Source organism: Plasmopara halstedii, assembly GCF_900000015.1.
Source record: "Plasmopara halstedii genome assembly, contig: Scaffold_526, whole genome shotgun sequence".
Taxonomy (NCBI): Eukaryota; Oomycota; class Peronosporomycetes; order Peronosporales; family Peronosporaceae; genus Plasmopara; species Plasmopara halstedii.
In genome coordinates, this window is record NW_020187446.1 from 513,510 (window position 1) to 533,564 (window position 20,055).

At 40.6% G+C, this 20,055-nt stretch overlaps 11 protein-coding genes across 11 annotated transcripts; 6 read left to right on the top strand and 5 right to left on the bottom strand.

Annotated features, from left to right (window-relative positions):
* Positions 1 to 1,453: 1,453 nt before the first annotated feature.
* PHALS_11149 (3-oxo-5-alpha-steroid 4-dehydrogenase steroid 5-alpha-reductase) lies at positions 1,454 to 2,389 on the top strand (the record flags this gene model as incomplete). Its single annotated transcript, XM_024726695.1, has 2 exons — positions 1,454 to 1,886; positions 1,944 to 2,389. 2 exons carry the CDS (start codon positions 1,454 to 1,456, stop codon positions 2,387 to 2,389), a joined length of 879 nt encoding a protein of 292 aa, XP_024577345.1.
* A 23-nt stretch (positions 2,390 to 2,412) lies between these two features.
* Positions 2,413 to 4,396, bottom strand: PHALS_11150 (g10-like protein; the record flags this gene model as incomplete). Its single annotated transcript, XM_024726696.1, has 5 exons — positions 2,413 to 3,096; positions 3,402 to 3,798; positions 3,868 to 3,964; positions 4,201 to 4,268; positions 4,338 to 4,396. 5 exons carry the CDS (start codon positions 4,394 to 4,396, stop codon positions 2,413 to 2,415), a joined length of 1,305 nt encoding a protein of 434 aa, XP_024577346.1.
* Positions 4,397 to 4,728: 332 nt separating this feature from the next.
* Positions 4,729 to 5,718, top strand: PHALS_11151 (cell division cycle 20 homolog; the record flags this gene model as incomplete). Its single annotated transcript, XM_024726697.1, has 1 exon — positions 4,729 to 5,718. One exon carries the CDS (start codon positions 4,729 to 4,731, stop codon positions 5,716 to 5,718), a length of 990 nt encoding a protein of 329 aa, XP_024577347.1.
* A 12-nt stretch (positions 5,719 to 5,730) lies between these two features.
* PHALS_11152 (hypothetical protein L915_15736) lies at positions 5,731 to 7,179 on the bottom strand (the record flags this gene model as incomplete). Its single annotated transcript, XM_024726698.1, has 1 exon — positions 5,731 to 7,179. The coding sequence occupies one exon, from the start codon at positions 7,177 to 7,179 to the stop codon at positions 5,731 to 5,733; it is 1,449 nt and encodes a 482-aa protein (XP_024577348.1).
* A 355-nt stretch (positions 7,180 to 7,534) lies between these two features.
* Positions 7,535 to 8,672, top strand: PHALS_11153 (Ubiquitin-conjugating enzyme E2-binding protein; the record flags this gene model as incomplete). Its single annotated transcript, XM_024726699.1, has 2 exons — positions 7,535 to 8,596; positions 8,670 to 8,672. The coding sequence occupies 2 exons, from the start codon at positions 7,535 to 7,537 to the stop codon at positions 8,670 to 8,672; spliced, it is 1,065 nt and encodes a 354-aa protein (XP_024577349.1).
* Positions 8,673 to 8,703: 31 nt separating this feature from the next.
* Positions 8,704 to 9,612, bottom strand: PHALS_11154 (deoxyhypusine hydroxylase-like; the record flags this gene model as incomplete). The annotated part of the gene is made up of 1 exon (XM_024726700.1): positions 8,704 to 9,612. One exon carries the CDS (start codon positions 9,610 to 9,612, stop codon positions 8,704 to 8,706), a length of 909 nt encoding a protein of 302 aa, XP_024577350.1.
* A 207-nt stretch (positions 9,613 to 9,819) lies between these two features.
* Positions 9,820 to 10,434, top strand: PHALS_11155 (uncharacterized protein; the record flags this gene model as incomplete). The annotated part of the gene is made up of 2 exons (XM_024726701.1): positions 9,820 to 10,054; positions 10,118 to 10,434. 2 exons carry the CDS (start codon positions 9,820 to 9,822, stop codon positions 10,432 to 10,434), a joined length of 552 nt encoding a protein of 183 aa, XP_024577351.1.
* Positions 10,435 to 10,556: 122 nt separating this feature from the next.
* Positions 10,557 to 11,108, bottom strand: PHALS_11156 (NADH:ubiquinone oxidoreductase, NDUFB9/B22 subunit; the record flags this gene model as incomplete). Its single annotated transcript, XM_024726702.1, has 2 exons — positions 10,557 to 10,815; positions 10,879 to 11,108. 2 exons carry the CDS (start codon positions 11,106 to 11,108, stop codon positions 10,557 to 10,559), a joined length of 489 nt encoding a protein of 162 aa, XP_024577352.1.
* Positions 11,109 to 11,283: 175 nt separating this feature from the next.
* On the top strand, positions 11,284 to 12,356 carry PHALS_11157 (Ankyrin; the record flags this gene model as incomplete). Its single annotated transcript, XM_024726703.1, has 2 exons — positions 11,284 to 11,463; positions 11,529 to 12,356. 2 exons carry the CDS (start codon positions 11,284 to 11,286, stop codon positions 12,354 to 12,356), a joined length of 1,008 nt encoding a protein of 335 aa, XP_024577353.1.
* A 1,437-nt stretch (positions 12,357 to 13,793) lies between these two features.
* PHALS_11158 (arabinan endo--alpha-l-arabinosidase a precursor) lies at positions 13,794 to 15,940 on the top strand (the record flags this gene model as incomplete). Its single annotated transcript, XM_024726705.1, has 4 exons — positions 13,794 to 14,063; positions 14,123 to 14,732; positions 14,795 to 14,894; positions 15,208 to 15,940. The coding sequence occupies 4 exons, from the start codon at positions 13,794 to 13,796 to the stop codon at positions 15,938 to 15,940; spliced, it is 1,713 nt and encodes a 570-aa protein (XP_024577354.1).
* A 464-nt stretch (positions 15,941 to 16,404) lies between these two features.
* On the bottom strand, positions 16,405 to 17,818 carry PHALS_11159 (Ran-binding protein RANBP3; the record flags this gene model as incomplete). Its single annotated transcript, XM_024726706.1, has 4 exons — positions 16,405 to 16,761; positions 16,819 to 17,223; positions 17,291 to 17,515; positions 17,582 to 17,818. The coding sequence occupies 4 exons, from the start codon at positions 17,816 to 17,818 to the stop codon at positions 16,405 to 16,407; spliced, it is 1,224 nt and encodes a 407-aa protein (XP_024577355.1).
* Positions 17,819 to 20,055: the final 2,237 nt, after the last annotated feature.

The window sequence follows — 20,055 nt, forward strand, 5'->3', positions numbered from 1 at the left end:
TGGCCGCGCATCAGAGCCGCCTTACGGGCAGCTTCCAGCTGCCGCCTCTGTGCCTCATCGAGGTCACTGGTAATTACACCACGTTCCTCAGGTGGCAAGAAGTCAGGAAACGGGCATGGGGTCCGCAAGGCGCAAGCAGGGCTCGTCACACGCCGCTGGTGCGGCTCGCCTTCCTCGTCATTCCATCCGGGAAATGGAGTGTCAGACTCGTAGTCGACCACCTTCAAATCCCCAACGAGGTCACTCATCACCGTTAGCGTGCGCGGAGCGCGACGCTCGGCCTCATCGAGCCTAGGATTTACATTCCTCGATGCCGCGGGGACATGGTCTGACATGGCACCGTGTGCGGGAGATGAAATCAAATTCTATCCGTGAGCACTGTCGGAACCAGCGAGCTTTGGAGACGTCGGTGTCATTGACACAGGGCTCATTGAGCACGGAAGTCGTTTCGTTCCAACGCAGTGTCTAACGGACACGCAAGCCTCGTTGAGGCAATAATCGATTGGAACTGTAAATGTTCTCAATCTAAATGAGGGAGGTTACACATATCTTGGTAACAGGGGGGGTCACACGGGATGGGGATGGTGTGACCACACCCAAACAAGAATCTTGTACGAGGCTGGATAGCCAGTAATTATACATGTACTTTGATTTTACTATACACATTTAGTATTTAGGAAAATCTATGCCTTTAGAATTACGGCTTTGCCGCAGATAAAAACAAATAAAGTTAGTTTTAAATTAAAACGGAATAGTTAATTAGCCTTGGGTTAAGGTTGTAATTACTCTTGGAGTATGCGGTTTTCGATCCGCTAAACTCGTCCTTTGTCTAAGTATAGAACGAGAGGTCAGTGACCTAACTTACGCTTCCTCTAAGCGCAAAGCTACGGCAGCCCCGCTGCACCAGAGGCAGACAAGACAAGACATACTTGAATATGTGGATTAATTAGATACATTTAATCTACCTATCTGTAGTTTATAAGACCAAGTTGCAACCTGTGGTTTATAAGACCACGCTACATCGAACCGTCCACGGTCACAGCAAAAAAGATCTATACGAGTAACATCCGAAAGATATGTAAAGCAATTTGTGTTCCAGGCGGGCTTGTTACAGTCATATTACCATTGTGCTTTTGTAAGCCAGCCGTATATAGCGGCTGGGGACGGAGCAGTGTCATTACCATCTCCAGCAGCTGAGCTACTATAGGTCTGAATCGCTGAGGATACGCATTGCGATGACGTAGCTCTAATAGCACATTCAAAAACTGGCTCATATGATTTTGAGTTGCGAATAATGGAGGTAATAATCATTTATTCGGTCGTCATGAAATTTAACCCTTTTTTTCTTCCAAAAAAAATCTAGAAAATATATTAAGAAAGTGTAAGAATAATTCCATATCTATCATATATTTTTTCTCTCATATTTCTCAAACTTCACTTCTCAATCAATCACATGCGGTCTATTGATGTGTGGCGGCTCACGTGGTTGATTGCCGCATCAAGTGGATTGCTCTCATTCCAAAGTAAATTCTGTCAAGGTTTCGTTTTACATGGCAAACTTCGTTCTTCTGTAGTCTTGTCTCGACTTCCTCTCGTCTCGTTGCTACGTGTGGAGGTATCAAAGAGCTTGTATACGTGGTTTTACCTTATCGGTGCACTCCACAGCATTGGTATACTGTGGATTGCAGTCTTTTATCAAGATAAACCTGCAGTGCAGAAGGCACTACACTTTGCTCATCCGATAAGTAATCAAGACGACAACAATATTATTGCGCTTCAGCCACATACGATCGCATTTTTGACACTATTTTCGATACATACGACACGGCGCTGCCTTGAATCATTCTTGATTACGGAGTTTGGGAAGGCCAAGATGCATGCATCCAGTATGTAAATAGCATGAAGGTAGTCATTGTGGTCGCTACTAATTATCATGGTTGTAGTCTTTTTTGTAGGTATTTATCACTACATTGCAACAGTGCTTTCTGTTCTCTTTGATCCGGACTCAATTACATCTCACGAGCTTACGACGTCTCGTACTATGATGAGTGGATTGGGTATCATGATCTTTATCATGGCATCGTATCATCAAAGCTACTGCAATTATCTCTTAGCACAGCAAAAGCGTGCTAACAACATGAATCATGTGATTCCTCGTGGTGATTGGTTTAACTTGGTGCGCAGTCCACTATATACAACGGAAATCATGCTTTACATAGGGTTTATTCTAGTCACAGGGTGTACAACCACGATGCTCTATTTTGTGTCAATTTGGGTGGTTATCAACCAAATTTTACTTGCACAAATTAGTTCAAAATGGACCGAGACGAAATTTCGTGATCAAATTGAGAAACTTCCGAAATGGAATCTTGTGCCGTACGTCTGGTAATGCACATTGCTCAAAACACATCATTACTCGCTTTTCTTCTTCTTTTGTGGTGTTTCTGACTCTTTCGTCTCCTCATCATCACTATCATTGTCATTCTTTTCAATTCTCTCGTCTCTCTTTCTCTTCTCGTCACCACTCGTATACGCTTCCTCTTCCTCTTCAGTAGCCCACACTTGATTAATCGTATTCTTCTTAGCTGCCTCCTCTCGAGCGATCTGAATCCGGGCTAAATACTGTCCATACTTATTACCAAAGATATTGTGATATCCTCCAGGTCCAGAAGCACATCCTCTGCAGCCACTATGTTTTTCTTGTATTACTTGCCCCTCTGATAGCTGCTGTCTAGGTACGCGGCAGATACTGACTGTCCCGTAATTATAATTCTTGGTATTAATGGCAAATGTACTGCATAGGCGTTCGTAGCCTGGTTTCTTCCACTTGGCAATGAGATTCGAATCCACCAATTTACGACGTATGCAGTAATCATACACCTCGCGTGAAATCTTTTTATACTTGTAGAACATGTCATAAACGTAGCGACTTCGCTGCCAATTAATTTGATGCACAGGCCATAGCGCTTCACATTGTCGCTTGCCTTCATGTGGCTCATTCATTCTTTCACGCAATTCTCTCTCCAGAGCATCCATTACTGGCTCAATATATTCATAACCCGCAGGTGCACGAACTCTCTTGCTCCACTTTGACATCTACACCAGTTGTAAGAATAGGAATATTGTGATTAAAACGAAGGTTTCCCAGAATATTAGGAAATCTACCCAAATTTACTGAAAAAGTAAAATGTTTTCATTAAAAATTACAGTCGATGACCTTTATAACCTTGTCGACGAGCCAGATTCTCCTGGCGTTTAGTTACGTATGCCAATGTTTGCTCGTATTCTAAATAGCGAGGATTGACATTTGATCTTTGCAATCGTTTTTTCCTCCATGCTTGATTTTTCGTAGTTTTCGGCATATAATCACAAATTTGAGGCTGAGATTCTTCGAATATTACCTTATCGTCGAGATTTCGAGGAGTCCAATTTAACATGCTACCGCTTGTCCATTCACTGTGCCGATGAGCCGCTAAGTTTAATCGATCGGCTACATATGCTTGAAAGTTACTCGCTCCAATTGCATTAACAGTATGAAATAGATTTTGTTTCAATGTCATCACGCGTCCGAAACGTTTGACAGATGAAAAAGTCCATACTGCTTGAGCTTGTTGCTGAAGTTGTTTGAAATCTTTTTTGTGATACGTTGAAATCGTAATAGTCAAAGAAACGTTGACGTCATTTATTGTAGTATGGAATTGAATGTGATTGATTTGTATCGTAGGATGCCAGCGAGATAAAGATGAAATGTTCGTCACTTGCTCATCAGCTTCTGTGTTGGTAAACTTAACACGTTGGCTATACATTTCAGCAATGTGAGTAAATGTTTTTAATATATTCAAAGATTGAAACAAGCGTCATACGCACCATAAAGCCCAAGAACGAATTCGAAACATGGAGAAAATGTTGCTGTGCAGCATATCGTTCCTGCCGTTTATCTTATTCGACATATTCATCGTGATATCTAATACCGAAGCGATGTCATCGTGAGAAATGATAGACTACTAATATATTAATTTTGTAAACATAAAGTGTCTATGGTCATTAAAGAATGTACACTCCAAAATGTCATCAATAGTAAAATAGCACGAGTTTATCGACTTTCCGAGCTACAAACTGATATGTTTAATATATCAATATCTATCATACGATAAAGTAATATAATTATCTAGCTACAATCTTTCAAACTCATTCCCAAACCATAAATGTCAATTACATTCTCTGACATCAAACGAATGATGTCTAAACAACCGATTGACTTCTTACGTCTACAAGAGCCAAACATTCAAATTCAATCGTTATCTCGTTAACCACACAAGTTCAAAGTAAGAAATTACTCAAATTCAAATGGCCGAATTCTCGCGACAGTCAAAACGCATTTATCTGGTTCGATCATGTTCAAATTATCTTCTCAACTAACTTCTTTCTTACTATCTTCTTTGTTTATGAAAGAGTGATCGCTATATTCCTGCTCGATCAACCATAGATTTCAACTATTGTCACGAGATAATGACAATCGACAAAAGTTCGAAAACCCTCAATTTCTCGTCTTCATACAAGAATCTTCTCCATGTCAATTATTATCCAATTACTTCAAGAGGTGACCCAAACCCACTCCTAGCCATTCGAACCTCATCAACTCATCCAATTCTTCCCACGAACATTCATTCTCCACATCTTTCGTCTCATACTAACAATTTCACGTTTCCTTGTTCCTTTTCACCTTCAATGATCTTAGATGCACCAAATCTTCGTAATGATTTTTACTTAAATCTCATGGATTGGAGTTCAAATGGTCTTTTGGCTATTGCATTAGATCAAAAAGTTCATTTATACACATTTCAAACAGGTGATATCGAAACTCTTGACATTTGTACCAATTCAAATGATTATGTTACTTCAGTACAATGGGCACAAGAGGTACCAAGTGACAATAAAACTTGCCTACTTGCAATTGGTACTTTTTTCTCTGAAGTACAACTTTGGAATGTCACAACGTTAACAAAACTCCAATCAATTCAATTTCAATGTCAACGTATCAGCTCATTAGCATGGAATCAACATCATCTTCTCGCGTCAGGATGTCAAAATGCATCCATTCAATTCACTGATTTTCGATGTGCCCAATCATTGGTACAACAGGTACATTGTAATCCAGGAGAAATTTGTGGATTAAAATGGTCTCAAGATGGTGATATATTAGCTTCTGGAAGTCATAATCATGAATTATGTTTATATGATCATAAGATGATCCGATCCAATGAATTCAGTCTTCCAATCATGAGAAATCAAGAACATCAAGGTCCAATACGAGCACTAGCATGGAGTCCATATAATCGGTACACTTTAATTTCAGGAGATGGTACACTCAATGGTACACTGAAATTATGGCGAACATCTAATGGTACATTACTCCATTCTGTACCAACAAATGCACAAGTATGTGCCATTGCTTGGTCCAGTACAAGTCATCAAGTGATTTCAGCTCATGGTCATGGACAAATGTCTAATCAACTTGTAATATCAAATGATTCAACATTACAACAAATTGAACAACTTCAAAGTCATACAGCACGAGTATTAAACGTTGGAATTTCACCTGATGGTACAACTGTAGCATCTTGTAGTGCTGATGAAACTCTTCGTTTTTGGAAAGTTTTTCCACTGAAACGAGTTTCAAAACAATATCTTGAATTTCATCTTTCAGTTATTCGTTAAAGTTTGTGTTTTTTATTCCATTCGTTGTTCCGAAATTCGTTCAAAACGACGAGAATCAGGACATTTGATGGATTTTGGTGGACCAATTTTGATTGATCCACGATAACTTCCACCTGCAAAACTATTTGATGAGCCAAGACGATGTTCTCGTGTACAAATATAATGACCAGGTAATCCATTTGATGGAATTAAATATCCAAAAGTAACCGTACGAAATGATCCATCACGTCTTGTTGGTAATCCAGAAATTGGAACAACAGGATCAATTTGAAAACTTTCATCATTTGAAATCAATCGAATTTCTAAATTGAACATACTTGCAGCAGCATATAATTCCGTAATTGTTGCTTGTTCATCACATGTATCTCGAAAGGTTTCGAATCGTTCACGTACTTCCTTTTCATCTTGTAAAAGAAACTGTGCCAATTCTTTGGAATAATTTAAGGCATAATTCATTAATTGTTGACGTAAATATTGTGCGGCTGCAATTCGTCGTGGTGCCATTCCATCAACTGCACCAACATTAACAATTGTCATATTTGCTGGATAATCTTGTAGACATTGTAACGGATACATTTCATAAACCAAACAATGTAATAAACAGGATCCATCGGGTGGCATTCCAACACCTACAAGACCCAATTGAAGTAAACGATCTTCCATTTTAGCACGTTGTAGATCAAGTTTTGGATCAATTGATGAAGTATTTCCTACTTTTAAAGAAGCTGAAAACCAACTTCCTCGATTTGATCCAATCATTGAATCACGTGGTACAGTCAAAGATGTACGTACAACACTTTGTGGTACACTTTGTCGTACAAAATGTTGAGTTCCTAAAAAACCGGTTCCCGACCAACGATATTCACTAACATTTGATGTAAATGATGAAACAGTTGAAAGACTTGAAACGGAACGAAAATCATCATCTTCATCACTTAAAACACTTGATGTAGTTTGTACAATTGTTGGTGATGCTAAAATGGAGGATGAAGGTCGAAGATGAACATGTTGTTGTTCATATTCAGCATTTGAACCAAATCCCGAATGAAAAGCCACAAATGTTTTTAACGTTTGACTACTTACTGCTGTCATATGAAATGCTACTAATTGTGCTTTTGATGTAATCACATGCATATATGTATCCAATTCTTGAGTTCGAGATTCGAGAAATTCACGACTTTGAACAATTCGAAATAATGTACGACGACGATAACGTGGTGGAAATTTCACACCTTTAAGTAAGGAAGATGTACGTTTACGTAATTGATCGTCCAATTTACGAAATGCTGAAAATGTACGCCAAATGTGCCAACTTGTACGACCAGTAGTATGAACACGTGAGGAATAGAAAGAAAGTTGGACGACCACTTGATACTCGACTTTTTTACCATTATAACGATAATCTTTCACTTGAATCTTACATGTATAATCACCTTGAATATCATCAGGTGTCATGATCATGAAGACGAGAAGAAAAGGATGGAGGAATGAGAGAAAGAGGGGGGAAGACCAAAGCTGTACGCACAGGAACTGACTGACTCGACGTTTCTATTTTTCGAGCTTACGATCGAAAAATAGAATTTTAGCCAATTAGAAAGAAACGTGGATGTACCAAAATGGTACAATGCACAAGAATTCATGAGAAAACGTGTAGAGAAGGTAGTTCTTTGCTTCTTATCGTACGTATGACATCAAATGTCGTCGTTTCTTGCACTTTTACCTCAAGATGTACGGAACTACGTCATGAGTGGGAACAAGTGGGGGATTATGTAGACCACATCATGTACCACTTTTGATTAAACCAGTCATTTGTAACATGTTTCATCGTATTGAAATGAATGAAGTGACTGAAGATGGAAATGTCCAAACGATTGTGGAGTCGTTTGTTGAATATCAAGTAAATATTGGCTGTTATCAATGTTATCTCTATTTTACTCGAACTGTACCACTGGATATCACGAAATGTACCATTCAAGGTACATTTTCACGGATTGCATTGGTGTACCCATGTGAGAATGATGATGAAGTTGGTACAACGACTCAAGTACTTTGGTATCTTGATATTAAACAACATGTTGACATTTCAACTTGCACAATAGAAGACAAGAACGATCATTGGTACATGCGTCTTCCCGTCCATTCAAATACATCGCATGGTTTCTCGTCAATCTCAAGTCATGAGTTAGAAGCAGAGAATTATGGTACAATTTCATGTCGAACTTGTACCATGCCATTGGTACACTCGAATATTATTAACAAAGTCTTGCCATTACCATCTACCAACTGGATGGATATGTTGGACTTTTGGGGAGCTGGAGATGGTGCATTTGAACATATTCCACGTGAAGGAATTGTAGCACAGCCGCATCGTGTGCTTGTAGGTGAGTCTTTTGTATTACTACATGTTCAAGATTTTCTGGTACATGCTATTGTGGCACATGGTACCACAACAGAGGGGGAATGGGTACCATTGAAATGTACCAAATGTTGTGTTTCAATTGGTTTGTCAAGTTTCGATCATGTTGAAACTATTCGTCTTGATAAACATTTGATACATGCTTCAAAGAATACAATGACAAGTTTGGAGGATCAAGAGAATGTTTTTGCAACATATACTGTTGATAGTATCGTATGTGCCAAAATATTGGAACAAGCAGATGCTGATGGTACCTTTCGTTTTCGTTTGACAACTGGTACACTTGGTACCTCGATGAATTTACAACTTTTAAGTTGGAATACCCTGATCAAACATCGTCATGTCCCAACATTTCGACGTGTACTCAAAGTATTGTACAAACATGATCAAGTCTTGTCCGATCATGCGTACGAAATTCATCTTTCAACTAATATGTACGCAACGATCGTCCAGCGACTTCAAGTGAGTACAACATTATTACCAGTTTCATTACAAACATTTAATCAAATGTCAATTGGATATTTGTACGCATAAGTAAATACAAAATTTTCAAGTCATCGTACAAACACTTAAGATTTGATTTCATTAGAAGCCCAATAGTCCATAATATCTAAAGCTACTTGACAACTTTCACGTACAACTTGAACGTTATCATTAAGATGATGCGTTAAAATCTTCTCACATTCAATTGTACCAATTGCACCTAAAGCTTCAGCTGCTTCATGTCGTACCATTCGATGTTGTGTTTGATCAAGTAAAACTTTGGTTAAGGCTGGTACAAGCACTGGATTTGCCATTTGTCCCATTACATAAGCAACTTCATGTTTCAAAAGTGTATTTGAATCATCAAATGCTTCAGCAAGAGCTAAAGCTGCTTCGTTTGTATTGCGATTTCGTAGTGAAAATAATGCACGGTACCGTAAAAACATGTCCGCACGTGGATCCAACAAAATGGTACGTAGTTCCACTGTTGACATGGTCATTTCGGCAGCTGGTGCCGGATCTTCTGATAAGTACGGATTTTGATCCACTTGAGCTTCATGAAGTGTACCATTCGCTTTGGCACTTTTGTAATGTACCAATTTAAGTGCCAATTTACACGTTTCCGAAATTTCAGGTGCGGGATCGTGACAATATTTTTCTAAAATTGAAACCGAATGTACCGATCCAATGGCACCCAAAGCTTCTGCTACTTCATGACGTACCATCACATCGTCAGTTTCATCTGCCAATATTTCATGTAATATTTCACAAGCTTCTTTCTTTTGAAATTGACCAATAACATACGCCAATTCATGACGCATAAGCTCCGAGTCTTGACGATTCTTTAAGGCTTCAAGTAAAACTTCCAAATCTTCCAAATTTCCACGGGTACGAAGATAAAAAATTGCACGTGTACGTTTACCAATTGGTTCAGTAGGATTGAGTAATGCAGTGCAAAGTTGGTCAAACGAAGGCGTAGCAGGAGATGACGACATGGTTGTTGTTAATGGTTGAGAAGAAATTTACTTTTTAAACCAATGAAGTAAGAAGTGGAATTATGGTGTATGTACATAATTCTTTATCCCAAAAATAACTTCGCCGAAGCTATGAATAATTCGACATTTGAATTCTTAAGCTTTGAAGTGATTATGGTGTCAAGAGGTTCGAGAATTCATCATACACGACAAACAAGCAATCCATTCATGATAACGAGTTCTGCTAATGTTGGTATTGATTTCAATGAAAAAGTGACATTTCATGCACCTAAATTGAGTAGCAGCTTGAGCCAAAATGACACTGAAGATGATTTTCAACGATCAACAAACACTTTGACTGACTTCATGTATCAAACAACATCTGGAGCTTTTGGAAATATTTCTCAAACAACGAATCGTAGTCGATTGAGTCAGCGAATGGATAAATTGACAGTTCAAAAAGGTTGATAGAAAAGTTTTGCATCTGAATGACTGACTTTTGGTACTAATGTCGTCTTGTTTACAGAGGTTAAAGCTTCTGATCTTGTTGTCATTCGACAAGTTGATGTAGTAACACCGGAAAGTTGTGCTATTCGGCCTGAGGATCTTATGCCTACACCTATTGACGTCAAAGCGATCACGGAAGGTCAGAATCAACATCCTTTATACGTCACTAGCTATCGAGACATTGGTGCCGACAAGGCACAGCTGAAGGTTGATGCTGCACGACTTGGTCGGCCAAATACCTTTACAAACTCGTTCAACGGCTTCCATTATCGCGATTTTGGATTAAACACTGCAGTGTCCAAGTCCCGTATCTGCGATCAGCTGGATTTTACTTAGATTTAACATTCATCTGACTCCAATATGAAAAGAGATCTACAATTCAAAACGAATGTTTTTTATTAATTCTGTCACCCTTACAAGCACCAAAAGCGTTTGTAGCAATAGCATTGATTTCTTCCTTAATCATAGCCTTTTTTCGAAAAGTCGACAAAGACTGTTTCCTTTGCAGGTAACGGCGTCATATCAATGTTAATGCCTTCAAGTGGTGAGACCTCAACGTCGTCCGGAATAATTCCATCTGGAAAGCATACATCCAATGGAATGGGTGCGTTACGCATATAGAGACTTCCTCCAGGCATGTAGTTGAAAATATAGCGGTCCGGATGCGTATAATGGTCCACCTTCTCTTGTGCTTCACGCACAAGGCGCTTTGCCAGACTAGAATATATCAACAGTTAACAATACATAGCATAAAGATTAAATTCTCCATATATCTCGTACCCTGATTGAGGATCAAGCTTTTTATTCGCATCAAACTCAGCACGAATCTTCGTAGCCTCTTCATTCCAAAGGCGGCGGTCGATAATCCACGAATCTAAAGTCTTCAGCGACTTCTTATACAAACGCTGTACCGTTTGCTTATGTGAAAGCTGTGGTGGAGCATTGACAAAGCGTCCAACTACCTCACGAAACGTTTGATTCATATTCGCATTCACTACAGGCTTCACCATCGTCGCTTGACTTGGTCATTCAATTCGAGCAACATTTGTAAAAAGTGGAGTGTTGCATGAAGGTGTTTAAGCCGTTATGGCAACGTAGAAGTCTTATGTTGCTACAGCCGTAATTAGCAACATGGTCATGTACAAAATGGAGCTTAAAGTATCTGATTGCTCAAGACGCAGCCAGATGAAGTATGAGCTTAAGCGAAGAGAGAAAAGAGATGCAAGTTATCAATTGACGAACTTGTTGCAAATGGAGAGTAATCAACTGAATGAAAAGCTACTGATTGCAAGCGAGAAGGGAAATGAACGTGGTGTTTTTCTTCTACTTCATCAAGGTATTGACAAGGATCGATGTCGAGGTCTTGTGAGTATACATAAGTTAAACATTCTAGCTTGAAGTTGATAGTTTGCAATTCATTTTGATTTCAGTTTGGGTATTCGCCAATGCATCATGCTGCAGCTCGAGGACATTTAAATATCTTGCAACTATTGCTTGATTTTGGATGGAATGTTGACATTCGAAACGATGCGATGGAAACTCCTTTGCATCTTGCAAGTTTTAATGGTCATGTTCATGTGGCTGAGTTTTTATTAGACCGTGGAGCGGAGATTAACGCTCAAACGAAAGAGAAAGACACTGCGTTATTTTATAGTGCACGTAAGGGAAAGTATCGAATTGTTCGGCTCTTGCTTCGTCGAGAGTGCGATTTACGCATTAGGAATTGCTACGGTGATGTGGCAGAGGAAGAAGCGCTTGATGCTAAAACTTTGGATGAATTTGTTACTGGAAAACAAGATGTTGAGCGTGCGTTAATTGCGCAATCTCAGCGGATAAACATGATTCAGGTTGACGAAAATGTTTTACCTCAAAAGCTTCGAGAGCATATAATGTCGTTTCTGGATCTTAAAAGCCTCGGCTGGGCTTCTCAAGTATCTCATCGTTGGCATCGAGCTGCTGACAATCCGACTTTATGGAAGAAACTTGGTGTTTCACGGTGGGGATTACTACTTAATGCGACTATGGGGACAGGAATTGTGCCTCAAATGCTTCTGCTTGGTTCAACAACGAGAAACCTCTTTCGCTTAAATCTTTCAACAACTGAAACTCGACGTCCATTTAGCTGCAATCAATTTTCTACGAATACAAATCGACTGCCAAGAGCTCAAGGAAGAATTTGTACGCAGTATCAAGATCAATTACGACCTCAAACTGCTAACTTTACTTCTGACACTTGGAGACGTGGAATTCTACTATAATCTTTTGGTGCTTTAGATTGCGTGGAATGATACTTTGCTTTTGAAAACTTCATTTGTATAAATGTTATCCTTAGTTGCATATATTAAGCATAGTATTGCCTTCTTTCTCGAGCGCAATGAAAATAAATCCAAAAAATATTCATAGTGTTAACTTTGACTAGTAGTCAAAAGGCGATTGCAGCAGTTAGTACTTGATAAATATGAACTTATAATGAATAAGCTCTTATATTGTAGTCGATAAAACATCTTTATCGTTAAATTGAAGTTGTAAGAGCAAAAACAATTTGTGAATATTACATCAGTTAGGATTTACCGATAGTAGTTCCTGGTACTAGTTTTAAACAAGTATTATTATCGGAATATCAGGTTGACTTTATTGCTTCAGAAATATGTTTATGTGTAAGAAGAACGACTCTCTCTGGCACTTTTATTAATTCCTCGATCATTTGCGAGCTCTTCGGACGTCAGATCGACAAGGACATAGACAAATTTCGCTCACTAACAATAATGAACATTTACCACCAGGAAGTAATAGATCAATTACCTAATTTGAAAAAATCATATGCTGCTTGGCTATACAATCAAACGCAAGGTGTAAACTTGAAGGCGTTGATGGCAGAGACGAGAATATCGTCAACTACCATTGCATTTTTTTTATCAAATATATTGCATGTTTTATTTCATTGTACAAACGTAATTTACCCGCCTTATGTGTAGTCGTGTCTGTTGGTTTGTGGGATAGGCATGCGACACAAAAATACGCGCTTGCGGTAGGACATGTGATGCGAATATATTATTAGCTGCTTCACAGCTTATAAATTAGAGAGGGATCCGTGTAAAACATAATGGATAAGTAGCATTAGGCATGCAGATCGAGCAGCTATGGGATGTATTTACGCTGTGATGCACGTACTATTGCAAGTAGAGTACAGGCGGAATGTACTCCCCATGCAGATGTTTATGGATACGATGAGAATGCGTATAGAGAGAATGTAAATATCTATTTTATAAGAACAAACTCACATAAATAAAGCAAATGTAAAAATATTATTATTCTAAATGCAAAAGGATAAATGCAATCTAAACATTTAAAGTCCCCAGAACCGATCATTAAGCTTGTCGCCTATGAAAAAGATCCAAGACGCCTCAGGAAGAAATAGCATTGAATTTAAATCGAACATCTAACAAACTTATAGCTCGTGAGGCCATCAATTGAGTAGGGAAGATTTCAATTGGCAATATAGTAAAAAGACGTCTGTCTCAACAAATCATGAAATTAATATTTAAAGCAGAATATCTCTGTTTAATACCTTCGATAGTCAGATATGACAGTATCATGGATTATGGTCTCTAATCTTTAAGATAGACAAGATTCATCCTTAAAAAATTTCATTTCCTAATTTAACAACTCCACCAGACTTTCGTGCCTTTGTTAGTATGAAGTTGCAAGCAGCACTCGTCGGCCTCTTTGTTCTCAGTGGAAGCGTTGACAACGTATTTGCGATTCCTGAATGTTGTCAAGGAGTATGCACGAACACACACGATCCCTCCATCATTCGACGTGACGATGGAAAGTATTTCCGCTTTTCCACTGGCAACAAAATTGCCATTCACTCTGCCTCTGACATTTCGGGGTCTTGGGAGTATTTGGGCGCTGCTTTACCCAACAATTCGACGATTAAACTACCGGGCAACGATGATCTCTGGGTAATGCACTTAAAACTTTATATTTTGAAAGCTTAGCTGATTCTTATTGTGTTTTATAGGCTCCTGATGTAAACAAAGTTGGTGATACCTACTTTCTCTACTACTCGGTGAGTTCTTTTGGAAAGCAAAATTCTGCTATCGGGATAGCGCAATCGAAGACTATGGAACCTGGTTCATGGAGTGATGTTGGCTCAACTGGTGTCACAAGCGATGCTTCGAAGAGATACAATGCTATTGATCCAAACCTCTTTTTAGTTGGCAGCCAATATTACCTCAATTTTGGTAGCTATTGGCATGGTTTGCACCAGACACCGATGGAGTCAGTGCCAGTCAAGGCCAGTGGCAACGCTCCGTATCAACTCGTCTATGCCTCCAGAGAGGTGGTGGAAGCTGCATTCGAGTTTGCCTACAACGGTTACTACTATATGTTCTATAGCAAGGGCTCGTGTTGTGGTTATCTCCAAAAGCGACCAAAAAAGGGAGAAGAATATCGAGTTCTCGTTTGCCGCTCAACGAGTCCCACTGGAGGATTTATGGATAAAAGCGGAAAAGACTGTCGAAAGGATGGTGGTACTATTGTGCTTGAAAGTCATAGCTTTGTATATGGTCCGGGAGGCCAGGGAGTCTTCGATGATCCAAAACATGGTCCCGTGATCTACTATCATTACGGTAAGCTTTGTTTTTCACTTGACTAATTTGAACTCACTTATTGATCATGACTTTGTATGCAGTGGATACGAGAAAAGGCTATGGGGATGGAGATAAGCTCTTTGGATGGAACAAACTCGATTTCTCGAGTGGCTGGCCTGTTATTATTGAGCCAAAGAAAGAGTGTTAAAGTTCTGTAGTTGTCTTTTACTCAGTTGTTTAAGTCCGCACGCTGATCATGTAAAGGGGTTTTGTTTCAAGATAAATGTGTTTACTATCTGAAAATTTAAATAGTATTAAACATTCAGATTAATATAACCAATCTCAAAATGCTTAATTTGTATTACTCCAACACTAGATTTGTAAGTTTCTGAACTTCATTTGATCTCCTAACTAAAATGACGTCAAGATACTCTCATGTCCGTCAGCTAAGACTGAGGACTTCCAACTTACTTCTTAGCTGCACAAGTATCGTAAAACATACTCGTTTCTTTAGTTCTACCGCCACAGATCTAAGCAACGCCATTGAGGAGCGTTACGCATGTAAATCTTTCTTGTCTACGCCCGTACCCGACGAGACCCTTAAAGAGATTCTACGGCTTACTCAGCGAGGTCCAACAAGTTTTAATGTTCAGCCTTATGCTTGTATCCTAGTACGAGAGATGAAGGATCGTGAAAGACTAGCAGAAGCAATGATGGATAGTAATGCCCGTAAAGTTAAAGAAGCTCCAGTGGTTGCAGTCTTTGCTGCTGATTTAGAGCCTACGAAGCGTGTGCCGCGACTCCAGATGCTAGCACACGACAATGGAGCGTCGGTGGATTTTGTAAACAATATGCCTCATGTTATACGTCTCTTTTCGGGAGAGGGACTAGTGCCTAGTATTTTTCGAGCGATCATTTCAACGGCAGTGTCACCACTACGGCCCGCTCCATCAAATGTATCAACTGAGGCTTGGGCATTCAAGCAAACTGCTTTCGTAGCAGCGACATTTCTTTATGCTGCTCAAGCACATGGTTTAGCAACATGTCCGATGGAAGGATTTGATCAAATTCGCGTAAGGAATCTACTCGATATTCCAGACCGCTACGGTGTGCCTGTTATCATTGCTCTTGGTCATGCCAATCCAGCTGTCAAACCTGACAAACGTTCGGCAAGATTGAGCCCGACAGAAGTTTTTTTTGACGGAAAGTTTGGACATTCAATCGAGAAACTCTTTACGGAGAAGTGAAGGACAGTACGAAAATCGAAGAGAATCGAATTGTAGTGAAGCTCTCGATGCTAATGTGTGACGAAGTAATAATGCGAGATATGAAAATTGTTCTGATCCAAATTTTAATGTCATCATAGGAACAAACGAGAATAATTATTATGCCGCGATGCTCTAGCTCTGAACGAGACTTAAGACGAGATCTAAGTCATAACTCAATGGTTGCTGTTTCAAACGTGGGTAAATGCATAAAGTGATCTGAAAACTTTTCCATCCTCTCAAATTATGTGACGTTCTTCTTCGTTTGGCCGCTTATTTATAATCGATCTAAAGCTCAGAAATGGTTGCACTATCGTGCAATCCGCCTCTAGCGTCTCAAAGAAAGTCACTGACTGTCCAAAGAGCCTAACTTCATAAGGGGGCGCCATGAGATAAACTTGAACGTTCACCAACTGCTGCTCTTCACTCATTGAGCCCAAGTAAAGTTAAGCTTGAGTGGCGGCGGATTCAAGCGCCTTGATAAACTCATTTACACGTGCGGCATTCACTTTCAGCAAATACTGAGTCAATTCGCCGTCATTCACTTGCAATGCCAGTGTCACGCCCGTCGTTTTACCTTTAACCTCGTGTGGACGAACAGCAATTCCCTTGTACAATGCCGCGTTTAGTACAATTTTGCCAATTTCATTTCGGACTAGGATTCGTGAGCTGTTGGTCTTTTTGTTGACAAGAATCTTAAGTGGGTGCACCCCTTTATCAGCCCAGCGCTTTTCAGCCTTTTTAAACTCATAAATCTTCGTCTTTTCAGCTTCAAACTTGCAGTCTTCATCAGAGGAATCAGCCTGTTAACACGTGCGTTAGTATCATTGACAATTACAAATATTGAGTCACTTCGTGACCTTGATGATCACAGTAGCCTCTTCGCGTCCAATATTTTCTTCATTTTCATCGCCACTGGCTGTCGGAATAGGAATCGAAGCACTAGATGCTACAGTGCCAAAACTGAGTCCTCCTGGTGCGTTTGATGACAGGCTAGAAGAGGTCATAGTGCCAAATGAAAATTTTGTGGCGGGGGTTGAAGATACGGAGGCTGCAGGCTTCGGAAGAGCTCCAAACGAAAACGCAGGTGTCGTCTTTTCGTCTGATTCCATTGCGAAGCTCAAAGGTGCAACACTTGATGTAGCAGGAGCAGAAGTTGAATTTAGAGAAAACGGAGAGGGAAATGCACATTTTGTATCATTGATGGCCACAGGCTTCGTAGACGCATGCTTAGTCGCGATCTCCTCGGCATATTTCAAGTACTCCTGAATAATATTGTTATAAATGCCACGCATTAGTCTACAAAATTCAAATTCATCAATCATCGCATACCTGGACTGAGGAATTCCAGCTCGCGCTTGGATATTTTTGTGCTTCGCCATTCACAAAAGACATAAACGCCTTATTAAGTTCCTCCATTGCTTGCTGGTATGAGCCCGCAGCTACAGAATTTGAGCCACTGACGATCTTCACCTCACTTTTATTTGAACTACCCGTAAGTCCAGAAAAGTCCGCAAAAGGGTTAGATGTTGCAGGAGACTTGGTCGTCGTGAGTCCCTAAAATCGCCAAACTGATGAGTTTCATTGTATCTGTTCCCATTATACTACAAGCTCAAATTGAACCTGAAAGCCTTCAAACGGTTTATTTTTCTCCGTAGTTGCCTCAGTAGCAGCTGTCGCCTTGGATGTTGTTGGCAGTAAACGATTGCCGACTCGCGCCTTGACAATTTTGCGCTTGCGGATCGACTCATCGCTTGCACGCTGAATTCCAATCTCAAATGTATCAGTTCCTACATCATCTACTGCAGCCTCGTATTCCTCGCGGCGCATCTGACCGCTCTCGTTGCGTCGCTTTGACATAGCCTACCACGGCAAACCTATGGTTACTGCAAGGTTTATGACGCTTTTAAATATTACAGTAAATTGTTTGGGATATTAATTATTTCCGTATGAGCTGCTTAATACAAATATTTAAAAAGTGTAAGTGTTGTGTAGTGTGTTCATGGAATACTGATATTGGGTGAGACTACACTGGCTAAAGTAGCGCTTATAGAGGGCATGCTGCTGCCTCTGCACCTAGTTCAAACGGTCCAAACACGACTAAAACGGTGTATAAATACATGCTGCGCAAGCACACCACCGAGCAACTCGACATCATATGCCCAATCAAGCGAACCTGACGAAAGCGATCAAACGCGGAAGTCGGACCGCATATACAGCTGTACCGTGGTATTAAGCAGAAAGTATGCTAGTTCGAGGAAAGGGGTCTGTTTCTAAAAGGGCAGGCACAGATTGAATAGAGTTAGAGTAGTCGGGGGAATAGTTGGTGCGTTGGAGCCGTTGGGGTCGATTGCGTTCGAGCCGGATGATTGAGAACAAATTGAGAGTGGGGCGCTGGAATGTGTGGTGGTTGTCGACTTAGAGAAAAAAAACAGCATAATGAATCTCTACTGAGGTACATTGGCTATACATCCGAACGATCACCGGTTTTTCCCGGTCGCCGGCTAGTGAAGAAGCTGAACGGTGTATGTGCCACCATGACTTCGAGTGTGTGCGGTAGCTTGACCCCGAAATCTTGGTCGTACAGACGACACTTGAAGAACCAAACATTAGCGCCGAACGTTGTTGTTATTACTGAGAGCGTAGAAGCAGCACAATCCGGCTATTTTTCTTCCAACATGCACCGGACGCGATCACTCCAGACAAATTACAGCGGTGATCCTTGCGGACGTACCACGCATTGTAATAGGCGTCTTTGCAGTCGTCGCACATAAGCATCCGCCGCCTTACGGTGATATCAAGCTACGTCGGTCGCGCAGTGAAGAAGGGTGCAATGAGGCGAGACCTCCCGCCGTAGATGTTACGCAAGTGCGCAGTCGAGAAAGAGATACAGTCCAGACTCCAAGGCGTTACATTTGTCGCGAGCACAGACGCGAATACTTGAATGCGACGCGTACAAGAATCAGAAGCATGAGCAAACTGGAAGATGACCAAAGAAGACAGAACGCATGCGAGACTGAAAATCTCCGAAGACCAGCAACATAAATTTGCATACGCTGTAGTACGTCTTGATCTGCTGCGCGTCGATTAGCCGCCAGTGTATCTGTATGCGACAAGTTGTTTGGTCTGAGGTTTTGCCGGCATATAGCACGTCTTCTCTCACTTGTCCAGCCCACGTACGGTGTCGTTGGCACATAAAGCGTCAGAAACAAACTGCAACGTGCCGCGTTGCACCATGATCTTGCCGAGCCTTTTCGTCTGCACACCAGGTGCCGTCGACAATAGCGTTTAGTCTATGTGGCGTTGTATGAAACTGATTTGAGTCGGTCATGCGTCACCGTCACGGCGGAGGTCAGCAAGCAACCACAAGCCGAAGTCGCGCGATGCCTACAGTCGGAAGCTCTATTGCGGCTCACGTATCATGCCGAGACACCGGAGATTGGCTTTAGTCGTTGCGGATCGCCTCGTATTTCCATAATGCAGCTCAACTCAGCTTTGCACGTAAGTATACTACGTACGTATATAATCATATGGGTTGAGCTTTGCTACACTCTCACCAATCAAGATGAGAGCGCTTTGAGTTCGAACATACATTTTCTTGAGCGATTACGCAGAAGTAAGATCTCGACGAGCACTTACTACGATATTATATAGTCTACTTGCACCTTATATGCCTCGGAAGTTTTGTATCCATGGCTCAATGCTCCTCTAAAAAGACATAGTCTTTGTGTTCGACACTTAATACCATTTTTTGATATAAAGCTGGTGCGCTTCCTTAAAAATTGGCCATAGAGACTCCTTGATTCCCGGCCCGACACCTCCGTCCTCACCGAGTTGAAAACAGAAGAGCTGTCCACTGTTCACTATGCTCTTTGCATCGGGAAGCGTACCGTATAATGGCCTAAGTACACATGTGAATTTTGTACCAATCTCAGACGTGCTGATGACGATAATAGCTTCCGTAAAGAAGATAACCGACGAACAGGTGCGCTGTTAGTTTCAGATCATTCAGCTGATATAGTTTTCTTGCATATAATTGATAAATATAAATAGTTTTGGAATCGCGTTTAAACTTAGGCAAATATTAGCTTAGAACA